Source organism: Narcine bancroftii, chromosome 4, assembly GCF_036971445.1.
Source record: "Narcine bancroftii isolate sNarBan1 chromosome 4, sNarBan1.hap1, whole genome shotgun sequence".
NCBI lineage: Eukaryota > Metazoa > Chordata > Chondrichthyes > Torpediniformes > Narcinidae > Narcine > Narcine bancroftii.
In genome coordinates, this window is record NC_091472.1 from 186,247,208 (window position 1) to 186,264,697 (window position 17,490).

The following is a 17,490-nucleotide window of genomic DNA, read 5'->3' on the forward strand; positions in this document are numbered from 1 at the left end:
TAGAGGCCGGCGACGAGTGGAGTGCTTCAGGGATCGGTACTGCTTCCACTGCTATTTGTCATATATATTAATGATCTAGATCAGGGGTGTCAAACTCAAATTCACAGAAGGCCAAAATTAAAAACTTGGACTAAGTCGTGGGCCAAACGAAATATTTATTGAAAATTTTCAACAACATCTGCATGTTTTCTCTTCTTTCAACATATGTAATGTTAAACTTTTTCTTATTAAACTAAATGTTTAATAATAGTTTTGGTTAAACTCTTTCCAGAAGAAGCATTAACAAATGAGAAATAAAATATTCAATAAATAATATTTCTCTATAGCCTTTAAGCTCTTTTTAAATGTTTTCTTTTTCACGAGCCAACAAGTCAAAAAAAGAACAACTTGCTTCAATGAAAATCCAATCTTTCAATTATGAACAGTCCAAAGTTAACCAAAGAAAATATTATTGCAAGCTTAGCTTGCTACACTGTGATTTACTCTGATGCTCCTGGGTCTAAACCAGATACTTGGCATCTCTTCTTAGATGCAAGTTCATGAAACCCTGGGGTCAGAGTTTGCCTCCCACCTGTCTTGAAAGGTCCTGTTTTCTGTCTTTGGTTTGGCCATTTTCCGTAAGGGGTTTATTACATGTGAGTTGGGCGACAGGTCGCAGATGCTAATGAAAGGAAAGAGAGGAGGTGGGGGCGATTAGCGGGCTGACGCCAACACATTTGCAAAGCATTCTGGGATTTGTAGTATTAGCTGTGCGTGCGCTATACTGGCGCGGCAGCCAGCGGGCCAGCTCTAATACATATTTGATACGATCTTTTGGACCTGAGTTCGACATGTGTGATCTAGATGATAGGGTGGCAAATTGGATTAGTAAATTTACAGATGATACAAAGGTTGGCGGTGTTGCCGACAACGAGGAAGGTTATCAAAGCTTACAGGGTGATATAGGACAGTTAGAAGAGAGGGCTGAAAGATGGCAGATGGAGTTTAATACTGATAAATGTGAGATGCTACATTTTAGTAGGACTAATCAAAAGGACATGCACGTTAAATGGTAGATAATTGAGGAGTGCAGCAGAACAAAGGGATTTAGGAGTCATGGTACACAATTCCCTGAAAGTTGAATCACGTGGATAGGGCGGTAAAGGCATTTAGTATGTTGGCTTTCATAAATCTCCGGTGTGTCAACATTGAATTTCAGAAACTGAACTTTGAACTGCCTTTCGAGAATTGTGCCTTGAGCTGTCGTGACTTGGGTATTCCACACACACACACACACTATAAATTAGATAAAGTGTTATATTATTGTTTATTAATAATTAAAAATATTTTAAATATAACACTGGGCTAATTTCTATTGCTACTGTCTGGTACATAATAATAGGGAGCACTGCTTCTTCGCTGCTGACAGTGAATTCTGGAAAGGCCTGTTAAAGGGTGCAAGAGAGATTTTTGCAGGACAGAGTATCTACTTGCTCTAATACGACATCTGATACAGCTCAGCCGCCTCTTCAGAACAACTGTGATATCCTAGCAACATAGAATGGCCTGGTTCCAGATGCTTACTAATTTGTAGTTCCAACTCCACACCTTTGCAACATGGAAGTTAGAAATGAGATGGAATCTGATGTTGGAGTGTGACCTCCTGTTCCACTGCTTAACTAAGCACTAAACTCACAGCAGACATACCAAGCTGAGGAGTCGGATACAATTTGTATAAGCTATACATCAAAAGTCCCCATTTCTTTGAATGGATCTTTGGACATTTAGAAAAGTTGTGCAGGTAAGTTTTAATTTAATGTATTTAATTTGCATCAGTTAGCTGTATTGAAAGTGAATTTTTTTTAAACAATTTAAATCAAGTCCTTTGAAACATCTCTGATTACCAGGTAAAAGATCTTTGACTGCAATGAATTGTGAAAACTGTTCAACATTGCCTGGTAAGGAAGTTAGGTGCAGGGGGAATGATGGGGAGAGGGCATGATGTGACACTTGAGATAACAAAACACTGGCGATGTTGAGTCAGGCAATATCAATTTGACAGCACTGGAAAAAAACTTCAAAAATCAGTGGAAGGATACCATGTGATTCAAATTTTAGTGAATAACTTCTACACAAATCATTGATAATAAGCATGTGAAGCTTTGAAATCTAAATGAGTAAATTATGAGATGCCAAATCAATTAAGTGACTCGGTTGTAAATTATAACAATGAATGCCTTTGCCAACAAGCAAAATTCTGTAACTTTTAATACTAAAAATAATACATGACAAAATTAACAAAAATACTTTGGCCCTGAACCCCTTTTTAAAAAGATCTACTTCAAAAGCAAATAGAGCTTTGTAAACATTGGTCTATTTCAATGTGAGGAGTTGCATAACTTTTTAAATTCTTATTCATATTTTATCTAGATTTAAATATGTGCTGAGTTTTTCCTGAAGAACTGATAAAGACAGTCAAGGATTCATTATTGATTACGCACAAATTCTTGAATAATCTCATAATGTAAATGACCACACCTGCTGATTTTGTTTTGGCCCAAGATGTTAGTGGAGAGCAACAACTGTCAAGTAACATTGAATTAGTTCAGTTTTGCTAAAGATCAGAACCTGGTGAAAATATCAAAAAGAATTGAGGATTTAATCCTGGCAATAAAAACCCAAGATGTTAGTGGAGAGCAACAACTGCAAGGTAACATTTTGAATTAGTTCGGTTTTGCTAAAGATCAGAGCCTGGTGAAAATATCAAAAAGAATTGAGGATTTAATCCTGGCAATAAAAACCCAAGATGTTAGTGGAGAGCAACAACTGGAAGGTAACATTTTGAATTAGTTCGGTTTTGCTAAAGATCAGAGCCTGGTGAAAATATCAAAAAGAATTGAGGATTTAATCCTGGCAATAAAAACCCAAGATGTTAGTGGAGAGCAACAACTGCAAGGTAACATTTTGAATTAGTTCGGTTTTGCTAAAGATCAGAGCCTGGTGAAAATATCAAAAAGAATTGAGGATTTAATCCTGGCAATAAAAACTGTCACAGTTTTGGAGCAAGCATAATTGCAGCTGGATGACATTACCCACAAAATTGTGGGAGAGAGTGTAGTTAGGGAGTAAGCTAGTATAAGCTATTGTCATTCACAGCAGACAAAATATTTAATATGATTTGGGACCATGGTGCGAATGCAGAACCAACCAGATAGCAATCAATGCAATAAGCACATAGGTTGTTTGAACAGATGTCATCTTAATGTTAATGACTCATCATTGTAAGAATTATCTTAACCTACATACTATGAGAACACAAGATTCATGGAAAAGAGGAAACTAAACATTCGAACATTTATTCCTTATTTAGAGCATTAATATTTCTCATCATTTCCTTCCTTTCCAGATCTCACTAAAGCCAATACAACATTTTATCATGAAAAACTTCACTAACAGACGGACAAGCAGAAACACAAGAGTTAACAGACAATGGAGGTTCGCAAGTGTGAGAAGGAACAAACTACTTGTGAATTGGTCACTACATTCAGAACTGAAGGGAGTCCACTTAGAACAGAGATGCCTAGGAATTTCTTCAGCCAGAGGTGGAAAATCTGTAGAATTTGTTGCCACAGGTGGTTGTGGAGGCCAGGTCACTGGGTGTATTTAAGCCAGAGATTGATAGGTTCTTGATTAGCCAGGGTATCAACAGTTAAGAGGATTACACAGAATATTGGGACTGAGTGAGAAAAGGATCAGCAGGGCAAACTCCATGGGCTGAAAAGCCTATTTCTGCTCCAATGTCTTATGGTCTTACTATTTTACAAGAAATATATCTGTAGTACAATAGCAACATTTATTTAGAGCAACTAATAATTTAATTTGAAGGGGAAAGACAGGGTAGAGAAGAAAGAATTTGCATGAGTCAGTGATTCAGATTTGTGCATTGGACAGGCACATGATACAAACTCCATTCTTATTAACTTTATTAATTGTTTTCATTGCTAAAAGTGGAAGTCATATGCAAAAAAAAGTCCTATGAAAGTGGTAGAATTAGGTGTTCACTACCCCAATAGGCAGAAGACATGAAAAAGATTAAGAAATTTAAAATATTGTTAACCAATGAAACAGAAAACTAGAATTTAAAAACATTGAACTGTGAATAGCTGTGTGCTGGGTTGATTGAGTTCAACAGTTCAAAAAGAAATAAAATCATCTGTTTGAGATCAGTCTAAAATATGAACTATTATCCTATTTAGTTTTAACCTGCTTATTGTAGCAAATTCAATATTAATATTTATTATAGAACTTACTAATTAAACCACAATTAAAGTATACCACAAATCAGTTAATCACATTGAACTGGACAACAACAATATGATCTTCTATATGGTGAAGAGTTTCAAAATCCAGGAATTAAATTCAGGAATTCATTAGTGGTTTTTAGACAGTAATATTGGAAAAATTAAAATATTTAACAAATTAACATAATTTGGTCATTTACACAGCTTGCCTTAAGTTCCTGTGTGTGTTAGGCCCGGTGCTTTTACGTGGAACCACGTGGTTCATCAACTGGATGTCGAATTCATGAGGCGAGTTTCAAAAAGTAGTTGGGATCCTGCAGGATAAATCGCGGTGCAGGAATTGACTAAAAATTCCTGCACTTTCCTTTTTTAGACTGCTCATGCAACAGCAAATTTAGATGATTGTGCCTTTACATGCCTGGAGAATAAAAATCACTAACGTCTTGATTTGATTTTATGGGAGGCAAAAAATGTGAGAGGCTTTTACTGGAATTTGAAGGGACTGGATATGGAACACAATAATTTGTCAGTTTTCCTTTAAAACTAATATCAATTATTTAGGACTCTCAGTCGTCTATGTCTACTCACCAAAGTCACTTTTGCAATTCATCCAACCAATTCCATCAACCGATACCAGAGCCAGGAGTCCCAAACCAACAAAGGAGCCAATTCCAGTGAAGAAAAAGAATAGACCCATGACGGCACTTTGCATAGATTTTGGAGAAGCTGAGTAAGCAAACTCCAGCCCTGAAAAGACAGAATCGCGAATATGTTACGTTACCAAATGCCTCTGTGCAAGAAAGCATTGAGAGCTTAGTCCAGGTTTCTTTGCAGAAATCACTTTCCAGTTTTTAATGAAATTGCAAGCCACATATTTACCATTGCAAACAATCTCTTTGCCACAAAAATCTGCAAACTACCATTTTAAAAAAACCCAAATCTCATTACATTTTTGAAGTTTGTTCTTGTTACAGATATTTACAGTAATGATTTGCTGAGGTACCTATCTGCCTGCTAAAATTGGAGTAGCAATCAAATTCAGAACTTGACATTGCCTCAGTAGATGCAGTACTAGGCTCGTGAGTGGTCAACCCATCAACTTCAACTCTCTGATATTAACAAGGGTCCATTTACAAACTGGTTCTTATAGTCCCAAAGAGATTGCGATTTCAAAAGCAGTGTTTTAATTATCCAATTTAGTAATAATCCTCTTCAGATCTGAATAATTTGAATTTCATCCAAAAACATAATACATTATTTATAATTTTAAAACTATTCTAGATGTCAAAACTGAATAAGCATCCAGCAGTCAAACCAGCTTCTCATGCAAAATTAATCATAGTCCAGTATTTAGCAAGCACTGATAACCTTAGCACATTATCATTCCTCGATTACATTTTCTAACAAAAGTTGTAAGTACTTTGTGCACTCCATTACCATTGGACCAGTTAATTCAAATACATTTAGCTGCCGTGCGGTGCAATGGCCATCACAATTTTTGTTTTTAAAAAAAAAAATCACACACAGGCAACTTCACAATAAGAAGTTTGGGACTTGGAATTTCAGGACAGCCCTAGGAGTTACCATCCTGAATGCTGCTCCATTATCAAGCCCAAAGAAATCAAGGATTACAGCATCTTCCAAAAAATCTCAGTTACATTTGAATAGCCAACGGATATTAAGATATTCTAAATCTCATAACCAACCACACGCAATTTGTGAAAAAGCTTTCAGTGGCATGATACTGAATTCCACTAATTTTTCCAGAACAAAACAAAACAATAAATGCTAGGAATACTCAGAAGGTCAGGTTACACATGTGGAAAGAGAAACAAAGTCAATGTCTTAGGTCAGAATTCTTCTCTGCCCTGAACTGTAATGCTTTTCGCAGACACTGTCTCATCTGCTGAGTATTACCAGCATTTTCAGTTTTTATTTTAAATTTATAGGAATATGAAATTTTTTTTAAAATTTCCACTATTTTTTCATTATACAAAATTGGTCAAAGAAATAGGACAGCACAGTTGGTGTAGTGGTTAGGGCAACACCTTTACAGCACCAGCAATTGGGACCGGACCAGGATTCGAATTGTGCGCTGTCTGTAAGGAGTTTGTACGTTCTCCCCGTGTCTGCATGGGTTTTCTCTGGGGTCTCCAATTTCCTCCCACCCTTCAAAACATACCAGGGTGGAGGTTAATTGGGCAGTACTCATGGGCTGAAATGGCCTGTTACCATACTGTATGACTAAATTTAAAAAAGAAATTAGAAAATTAAAATTTAAATTGTCAATATTAAAAAACTATAAATAAAATGTAAAAATTCTTACATCAGAGGAAGATACAGGAAAGTGTCTTTGGTTTAAGGGTCACATGCAATAATATACAAGATAGCAAAACCTAGCATAAAAATGACCATATCATTTGTTATTATAATTGTTACATAGTTATGATATCATATACATTCAAATCACTGTTAACACTGTCAAAAAGTCTAATTTTGAGATATTGAATTACGTATAACAGAAACAGGCCAGAACACAAGTACTTTAAAAATGGTCAAGTCATTTTTTTTTAGCTGCCCAGCAGTTTACTTTCCAAGCTGTATCTTGGTGATCAAATTACTTTATCAAGTTATATAAAAATAGAATTACAGCTCCTCAAGCGTGGCTCTGCCATTTAATTGGATAGACACTGATCCTGTGCTTCATATCCACTTGGCTACCAAAGCCCTATCCCCTCCAATTCACTGATGTATCATAACCCATAATTTTTAGCCTTGAATTTGCTCAATAATATGCATCCACAGGGAGAGAATTCATAAAAATCTCTCTTTTCAGCCTTAAATGGTCATCTCTTTCTCCTGAGACAATGTGCCCTAATTCCAGATTCACCAAGTAGAAAACATTCAACCTGGTGACATCCCTTCACATTCTCCTAAACTGGAATAATGGAGGTTTTTAACGACATTTGCATTCCCTGGGCTAGGAGACAGGAAAAGGGTAATATAAAGCTTCCCTTATTGATCAAATGTAAAAGTATCCTTCAGGGACTACCCCAATTATAAATCTGATGGAGAACTATTTATTTAAAATTGCACAACTCCATCAACTGAATAGCCTGAAACAATTTTCAAGCCATGATATTTTGCAAGTGGTGGCCACTGGTGGTCGAATCCATGAGATGCCACAGCCAGCAATGTATCTCATGTATCACCTTTAATGAGCCAAAACATTCTTAGACATCCTGCAGGTAATATTAGCTAAATAAAATTTGGCAGCATGCCAGAGGGATATCAGAAAAGTTTTAAAATATAAAGATAGGTATAAAAATAGGGGGGAAAAGCAATGAGAATTGGGGAAGGAATTGCAGAGGTTAGAACGTTAGCAGAGGAAACCAGTTATCAAGGAGTGATTACAAGTGAAGAAGTCAGAACTGGCAGAGAACAGCCTTCCAGAGATTGTAGGACTGTCGAAAATTAAGGTATCGACCACAGAATGATTTTAAGAAAGTGCTCCAGTCATCACAAGAATAACAATCGTGGAGGACACCCAAGTGTTTTAAGAGCAGGAAAGTTCAGCTCAATTCTTTCAGATAATCGCCCTTCCCAAGTTTGACACGGCAAAAGCAATGGTGCGATTGAAAGAAAAATATCAGAGGCCAAGATAATATCAACTAATTTTGTAACAATAGACAATAGGAGCTGGAGTAGGCCCTTCGGCCCGTCGAGCCAGCACGCCATTTTACAGATCATGGCTGATCACTATCATCAGTACCCCTTTCCAGCCTTATCCCCATAACCCTTAACTCCTTTGCCCACTAGAGTCTTATCTAACTCTCTTTTGAACATAATCAGCGAATCTGCCTCTACCACCCTCTGTGGCAGAGCATTCCACAGATTCACACTTCTCTGGGTAAAACAATGTTTTCTCATCTCCGTCCTAAAGGGCCTATCCTGTATTCTTAAACTATGCCCTCTAGTCCTCGTCTCCCCCATCATTGGGAACAAGTAATCCGACTTCACCCTGTCTATCCCCCTGATAATTTTGTATACCTCAATCACGTCCCCCCTCATCCTTCTAAACTCCATCGGATACAAGTCCAGTTTTTCTAGCCTTTCAGCATATGTCAACCCTGGAACTAACCTTGCAAATCTGTGCTGCACACCCTCTATAGCTAGTATGTCCTTCCTCAAAATTGGAGACCAGAACTGGACACAATACTCCATGTGGGGTCTCACCAGGGCCCTGCAGAAGGGCGTCTCTGTTCCTATACTCCAATCCCCTCTTTATGAAAGCCAACATGCTATTTGCCTTCCTCACAGCTTTCTGAACCTGCATGCCAGTCTTCAGTGACCGGTGAACAAGTACTCCCAGATCCATTTGCTCCTCCCCACTCCCTAGCTTGTCTCCATTTAAATAATACTCAGCTTTTCTATTATTGCCCCCAAAATGGATAACCTCACATTTGCTTACATTGAACATCATCTTCCATTCAGCAGCCCACTCCCCCAACCTGTCCAAGTCCCTCTGCATTTTCCTGACATCCTCCTCACACCCCACACCGCCACCCAGTTTCGTGTCATCTGAAAATTTGCTCAAGTTATTAATAATCCCCTCATCCAAATCATTTACATAAATTACAAACAACTGAGGACCCAATACCGATCCCTGCGGCACTCCACTCGTCACATCCTGCCATCCTGAAAAAGACCCGCTTAACCCAACCCTTTGTTTCCTATTTCTTAACCAATTTCCTATCCATGTCAGCACCTTACCTCCAATACCATGCTCCCTGATCTTGCCCACTAGTCTCCCGTGCGGTACCTTATCAAAGGCCTTCTGGAAGTCCAAATACACCACATCCACTGGCTCTCCCAAGTCCACCCTCTTTGTCACATCCTCGAAAAATTCCAGAAGGTTAGTCAAGCATGACTTACCCTTAAGGAATCCATGCTGACTAGCCCTTATACTATTATTTCTGCCTAAGTGTTCTGCTATTACTCCTTTTATGATAGACTCCAATATCTTCCCCACCACCGACGTCAGGCTGACCGGTCTATAATTTCCCGTTTTCTCCCTCCCTCTCTTCTTAAAAATTGGCACCACATCAGCCACTCTCCAATCCTCAGGGACCTCCCCCGAATCTATGGAACTTTGGAAAATGTTGACCAGTGCTTCCACAATTTCCATAGCAACTTCTTTAAGCACCCTGGGATGCAGCCCATCAGGCCCTGGGGATTTATCAGCCCTCAGTCCCAACAATTTACTCACAACCTCCTGTTTCTGGATCCGGATATCCATTAGATCCCCTACTTCCCCAGGAAAGTTCCCCAAGTCTCTTGATACCGCATGACCACTACCCCCTAACTGACATAACCTATATCCTCCTTGGTGAAGACAGCTGCAAAGTATTTGTTAAATTCCTCAGCCATCTCCTTGTTTCCTGGTGTTTTTGAAAGATACCACAAAGCCAGTAAATTGAATGTTTTTTTCCCAAAAATATGTTGGATAAATTAAATTGAAAACATATGGATACAGAAAGTAACAGTTAATTAGGAGTGTTTAATACTGAAAAAAATACTTTTCACATTCAAGTCACCATCTTACTGCAAAATATGCTTCATCTTCAGGATTCAAGATAAATGACTGGAATATGGACCAATGGTTTTTTTTATGCACCCAATCTATACAAAACATTTTGCATATGCATTAATACAACTGAGCATATTTCTGAATAAAGCCTTACCCATCAAGATTTCAGTCTTTCACTCTGGCACGGGTGATATTTCCATTTATTTGGGCATGAAATACAGTCTTTGGTGTGCACAACACTCATCTTCCAGTCGTAATTGAATTGGGTGCAAAAAAAATGTGCAACCAGGGTCTAATTTTCACTCCCAGTAAAACAAGAAAATACTACACTAAATTACAACCACCACAGAAATAAAGTGGCCTTGTAGCGGTAGCTACTGAGGGAAGTGAAATAAAAAGACTACATAGTGAGTTGCTTGCATTTCCAGCGGTTTAATTTTGAAAAACCCACATTGCGCCTTATAAGGCCGTCCGTATTTTTTTTCTATCTAACCAAAGGACCATTTGGTTAGATCAGTTCTGTGAGTGCTATTGCCTGCAGCATCTTTTCACAAAACTGATCAAGGCTCTGATCTCTGATTTATGAAAACTACTCAATGTCTTGGGGTCATTTAGCACATTGGAATTGATGCATGGGCAAGATTGCAGGGAAAGCATACAGCAAATCAGTGCAGTGTACATCTGCCTCCTCCTGTGGATCTTCTATTGTTCTGGCTGGCATAAAAGAATACAAGCTTGAGAATACATTCCCATGATTTCCAGTGGCAAAGACAAGGCAGCTCTGATGCCTGCAGATAGCTAACATAGGGAAATATGCATGGTGTTTCTTTAAATATCACTGATATCTGTGAAAACCCTCAGAGGGATGGATGAAGGAATAGGACTGATTTCTACATTCCAGGATATAGAAACCTCTGCAGTGGTGTGGAGACATGACATAGCACTATTGATTAGGGAGACCAAATGAATGGAATTGAAGAACAAAAAGAGAGCAACCACTTTGCTAGTGGAATACTGTAGGTCTCTTAACAGTCAGCATGAGATGGTGGAAAAGATACATTAACAAATGGTAAAGAGCAGCAGAGATATGGCTGGTATTTCAACCTAATATCAGTAATACACAAATTATTCAGAAAAAAATCCTGAGGTACAAGATTAATCTGCACTTGGAAAGGCAGGGATTAAAGAGAGCTGGCACAGTTTATTAGAGAGAAGATCCTGTCTAACGAATTTAATTGAATTTTTCCACTTCAAATTAAATATATGGATGAGGGAGTATAGTTAATGTAGTATTCATGAACTTCACTAAGATTTTTGACAAGGTCCCACATGAGAGACTTGTCCAAAAGGTAATGTTAATTCCAGGCAAATTGGATCAAAAACTGGTAATAGGAAACATACAATGGTGGTGGAAAAATTTTTGTGTGAATGGAATTCATTAAACAGTAATGTATGACAGGAATCAGTGCTAGAACTGTTATCCTTTGTCATATACGTTAATAATTTGGATACAAATGATGGAGGTGCAATTAGTAAGTTTGCAGATGAGATGAAGTGATGTTATTGATAGACAATATTCTTGGATTACAGGAAAATATTGATAAATTGGTAAAATGACAGTTTGCATTTAAACCTAGAAAGTGCAAGATGAGGCACATTTGGAGAATTAGTAAGGGTAGGACAATGAATGGTAGGGCCCTAAAGTATATTGAGGAAGAATGAGAACCTGGTGCTCAAATTCAAATATCTCTGAAGGTGGCAGCACATGTAAATGAGGTAAAAGGAAGTGTACAGAATAACAGCCTTCATTCACCAGGACACAAAAGATTAAACAGATAAATTATGGAGAAGCTTTATAAAATATTGGATAGGTCAAAGCATAGGATCAAAATGAATGCACTGGAAGAGGTGCAGAGCAGATTCACCAGGACGTTGCCAGGGGATGGAGCATTTGATTCACAAGGACAGACTGGATAGCCTCGGTTTGTTTCCCTTAAAGTAAAGATTACAAAATTAGGAGAAGCATAGACAGGATAAATAGGAAACTTTTCCACATTACAGGAATGTTAAAACTAGAGGACCTGGATGCAGGATAAGCATGAAATGATTCAGAGGTAGTCACAGGCAAAGTACTTTCAGCCAGAGGGTGGTTGGGATCTGGAAGGCATTGTCTAAGTGCATGGTGGAGGCAAGTATCCTCACAATATTTAAATACTTGGATAAGCACTTGAAATGCTGAAGCTTGCAGACCAAGTGCTGGTATAGGAGTTCAGTGAAGATTGATAATTGATGCCAGCTTTTGTGTTGTAGATTTCAATAAGATAAATTTCACTGATGTATCTCTTCCTAGCAGGTCCACAACTGAACACCAGAGCTAAAGACAATGCATCTAAAATAGAGAAAATCCAGTTAGTATGGAAAAATGGATGGAATAAAAATGAATTGAGGGCAGAAATATTGTAGTAATACAAATTAGAAATGTAAGACTCCTCATCAGAGGCAGACTTCTATATTTTCAGTATATTCTGGATGGTTTTTTTTTCTTGATGTAAATTTGGGGTAGTTTCAAGTCTGTGAAACTGCTCCAAATTCAGCCTAAAAGACCATATCAGAGCTTTTTACTGGGGTCAATTGTGAGCAACTTTGCAAGGTGAAATCCCTTTAGTTGCATTAAATTTTATTTAAATTGGATCATGACTATATAATGTGGAAGAATTGAGGAACTGCTTACTGCAACATCCTCATTCTGGAAAATAGCACTGTATGTTATTTAGATGAGATGTGCATTGTGAAAACTTCCTCTTGAAAACAAGAAATGTCTTGTATATTTTATCTGATATTTACTGCAGTTTCATTTTGTAACATGCAACGCTAGAAGTTAACAGTACAAAAATCAATCTTATTTTCTCCAAGATTGAATTTTTAAAGTAAGTTTAATTAAAAATTACAGATCTCATTTTGACAGAGGGGATCTTGACAGGTAGCCAATGAGATGCTGCATAGATGATGGAATAAAGGAATTGTTGGGATACATGTATTTGCACTCTACATCCCCATCATCGGAACTGATTTCAATCCTGACTTATAAATCAATTTCATCAGATTGATACCAACATGCAATCGTTACCCAGTCTGTTTAAAGATGCAATGAAATTAGTAGGCAAACTAAAAGGTGACCTTGAGAAGACATTCATATGACATTGAAATCATTAAGGATTCAAATTTCACAGTGATAATAGTACTGAATCAAGAGGAATCTTGTATATACTTATGGCTAGGTCACATCCACAGGCGATTTGAAAATGAAAATGGCTGACCCGCTTATTCCTGCGATGTCGGTGCTTGCATGCATGCGTCACCGGGCAGCCAGCATCCGAACATCCGGCGGTACTTCCGGTGAATACGTGATGTATCGTTGAGGGGGCAGGATTCCTCCTCAACTTGCCGGTTTGGCGATTTAATAGGTCGATCATCCCCTACAATTTAAAAGGTGCTCCCAGCACCTTTTCCCCAGTAATCACACCTGGGTCCCAGGAGGGCTACCCAGGTACCGCAGTTCAAAAAGGGCTAATGTTTCAGTCCGAGCCCCAAGTCAAGATATGAACGAAAAGCAGGCAGGCGCAAATCTTTTAGTATTTCTGCACTTTCTGAAGTGTTTACATCTTTCCTAAAGTGCAGGGCCCAAAAGTGGATGCAATTCTGCATTTGTAGCTGAATCAGTGGATCATAAAAGTTCATTATTACTTCCTTGCTCTTGTGATAAAGCACAAGATTCCACATGCTTTATAACCACCTTTTCAACGTGTCACTTTCAGCAAATCACCTACTCCGTTCTGCAGACTAACTTCAAACATTTAACACTTTTTCATATTCTTTCAAAAATGTTGTACTTCAATTTTTGCATTCAATTTCAACTGCCACCTAGCCATGATTCAATGAGTTTTCTCCACGAAGCCCACTTCTTTCTTCATCATAGATCACTAAACCTCAGTTTCACTGTCACCTGCAAATTTGCAAACTGTACAATGTACAACCAATCTTTTCTTCTTTCTTCTTTGGCTTTTGGCAGTCCACGTCAGCTGCAGGCTCGTTTGTGGCTGACCAGTCCGATGCGGGACAGGCAGACACGATTGCAGCGGTTGCAGGGGAAAATTGGTGGGTTGGGGTTGGGCGTTGGGTTTTTCCTCCTTTGCCTTTTGTCAGTGAGGTGGGCTCTGCGGTCTTCTTCAAAGGAGGCTGCTGCCCGCCGAACTGTGAGGCGCCAAGATGCACGGTTTGAGGCGAGATCAGCCCACTGGCGGTGGTCAATGTGGCAGGCACCAAGAGATTTCTTTAGGCAGTCCTTGTACCTTTTCTTTGGTGCACCTCTGTCACGGTGGCCAGTGGAGAGCTCGCCATATAACACGATCTTGGGAAGGCGATGGTCCTCCATTCTGGAGACGTGACCCATCCAACAATATATTGTTGAAAAATGGTGGTCTTCTTAGAGATCATTCTCTAGTCCTCAAAACAATTTTTCACTCCAAGCTTGTTTGTTCTTGTTGATTTGGCTCTTTTACTTCACTGACTGCAGTCTTGATGACAAGCCTACAAGGTAGTACCTTGCCAAATGCTTTGACCCTTTCCTCAACTTTAATCAAATCACTGTCAAATTAGACAGTTTTCCTTTAAATCCATGCTGGCTACTCTAATAAAAGAGAAAGCAAGAGAGCCAATTCTGCCCCAGATTATATATCTTTTTAAACTTTTCTCATCAAGAGGTTAAGATTATCAGTCTGTACTTTTCTTGGGTTTTCCCACACCACTTTTTGAAGATTGAAACAATTGGAATTTTTCAAGCCCTTGGCATCAGTCCCTGGGCACCACCTGCAAATCTACATTATGGCCATGGTTTTTCTGCCATTTTCTCTGCATTCTATAAGGTGTCCCATCATTTTATGCACTTAGCCTTTCTGGTATTCCCTCGAGCAGATGCAGAATCTCATTTGCATCTCTTTTTTGCTGAGACTCCAGTTGGGCCTTCTTCCTTCACAAAGACTGATATTATACTCTGACCAGGACTTTCCTATCAAATGCCTGATAAGCCTAACCTCTCATGTTAATTATTTTTCTGTAATAAAGCAACATTAATACAGATTGATTTACTGTAGACACACAGACTCTGCTCTGCCAGGACATAATTTATCAGCGTCTCCCAAAAAAAAAACAGTAAACCGTTCAATATTTGTCAGTCGTACTTCAGTTCAAACCTCAGCTTTACACAAATGTTTAACCTGTTTGTAAGCACTTAGAAATGAATTCTACATTTAGCATTCAAGCTTATTTCACAAAATATCCTGGATAAGTTATCATGTTTCCTTGGCTGATTTAGAGACTTCGATCATAATATATTCAACAGCAACTTCAGTACATAAAAATACCAGAATGTACAATATACCAATTATTTAAGCAAACTAATAATCATGCTTTTCCACACATACCTGCTATACTTGCAAATATTTCACTAATTCCAATCATCACATACTGTGGAATTTGCCACCATATTGATAATGGTGCAGCATTATACCAAACATCCCCAATTTGTTGTTCAATTGTACCATTTTGTAAGCTATTCAGACGCTGATCTTCCAGAATTCCTAATAAAGAGAAACACAAAAAGGTAAATTGAAATAAATTATTCAATAACAAATATGCAACTAATTAATACTCATAATTATTTTTCTTCAGAATCAGAATTTATTGTCATGAACAAGTCATGAAATTCAGTGAGGTGAGGCAGCATCAGAGTGTAAACATTCATATTAGAACCAAAAAAAAATAGTCCATAAGATTTAATAGGAAATGCAATTACAATTCAAAACTCAATCAAATTTCCCAGTTCATCTTTTCTTAACAGATAGAATGCCAAGTAAAAGGTCTGAATCACCCATTATTACCAGCAATTATCAATAAAACATTCTTCACGTCTAGTCTAGATATAATTAGGGCATTTTACTATTTGACAAAATAAAGGATATCAAAAGAGGAAATGTATTAATGGAAAGAGAGATTCAATGTATGCTTCTATATCAATATTAATTAAACCATTAAATATTCAAAAGTTGAAACTGAAATAACCAAGCAATGAAGAATTTACACTTTCAGAGAGCACCAAATAAAAATTGGCCATTTAAACTGAAAAATCAAACCAATTTCAAGATCATAATGCAAAAACATTTTTAGAAACTGAATTTGGAATACTGACACTTTTGCTGGAAGAGAGTGACCGTATGTTTACGATCTCAACAGGAGAATAAGATCTATCATGAGTGATTGGACTGATCCATCAACATTCCTCCATTAAATTAACTAATTTCAGCATTCCTAGAGTACTAATTCACCTGCAATAGATAAAGATATCCATCTCCAGAAGAGACTGATAAGACATGGAAGGATTAAGTGACATAGTCATGGAAGGACAGAAGCCAATTAATGGTCATCTTGTGCTTTACCTATTCTTTAAAATGACAAATGCTCTACAATAAGAGTTGAAATTTTAATAATGAAATTACTCTGGGGAAAAAATAGGTTTAAATTCTATTATCCATTTCTCTTTCAATGGACACTGAACAGGATTTTTTTAATATGGAAAAAAATGGAGCACAGTTGGAACATTATACAGGTGCCTAACCTTTTATCTGGGATCACTGGGACCAGACACCTGCTGTTGTTTGGAATCTTCTAGATTTTTGAATCATTTTGATTTGAGTCCTTTTAATCCAATTCTTCGCTCCTAGCCCCCACCCCCGGCAGTCCGTCACCACACACCCTGGGCTGGTGCCAGACTATTTTGTGCCCTAGGCCGGGCTGAGCACCGTACAGACCAGCACGCCAGTCAGAGGAGACACGGTAGCTCTGAGCTCAGCCAAAAAGGCGGCCAGTGACGTTTGCTTGGAGCTGGTGGCCAAGCAGGGAAGAAGACTGGACACAAGGTGCAGAGCTGCAGGAGGAGCAGGGTCTCGAGGCAGTGGAGCCAAGCACCGGCAGCTTTCAGGTGCTTTACCAGCTTGTTGGGCCAGCCGTTAGGCACACCCTGGAAGCACAGCGCCACCTGTCGCCACCCCTCCCCCACCCCATCTAACTCTGCAGGGGTGTAGTGCTGCCAAGCCTGAAATTTAGAGCACCACACTGGATCACAGTGACAGCTCAATGTGGGAGCAATGACTGTCTTCATTATCCATAATCCTCCACACAACTGGAGCCACTCTGCCAGTGTCTATGTAACCCACAATTATAAAATCCCAGCCTAAATGTACAGTGTACTTCTCCCATGGCATTCTCTGGATAGAACAGTCATTCATAAAAGTCACATAGAAATAAGGTATTTTAATGTAACCAATGTGCTCCACAATATTTTTCTTTTGAACAAACACAAGTGTCCATTTTCTAAATTTCATTTCTGGAATCTTACAGATTAGACAATAAATATTAATCAAAAAGTTGGAAAGCTGTTTTGGAGATGTTTTATTTGAAATTAAGACTGGCCATTTTTAGAGAAAAGCCAAAATTTCTATTTTAAGAACCATTCTTTAGTACTAAATTAGGCTCAAGAAGAAAAAAACCTGCATTCTGGGAATTGTG

General features: G+C 38.3%; 1 protein-coding gene across 2 annotated transcripts in view; it reads right to left on the reverse strand.

Annotated features, from left to right (window-relative positions):
- Positions 1-17,490, reverse strand: part of slc15a4 (solute carrier family 15 member 4) — a 70,456-nt gene that overhangs the window by 14,092 nt on the left and 38,874 nt on the right. The window contains exons 6-8 of one of the 2 annotated variants that reach the window (XM_069933212.1): positions 15,351-15,506; positions 4,869-5,027; positions 387-661 (exon numbers count right to left, since the gene is read on the reverse strand). In XM_069933212.1, the coding sequence (XP_069789313.1) occupies positions 630-661; positions 4,869-5,027; positions 15,351-15,506 (347 nt within the window). In that variant the 3' untranslated portion in view covers positions 387-629. Of the gene's footprint in view, positions 1-386; positions 662-4,868; positions 5,028-15,350; positions 15,507-17,490 lie in introns of those variants that run through there. The other variant, XM_069933211.1, reaches the window with a different exon arrangement.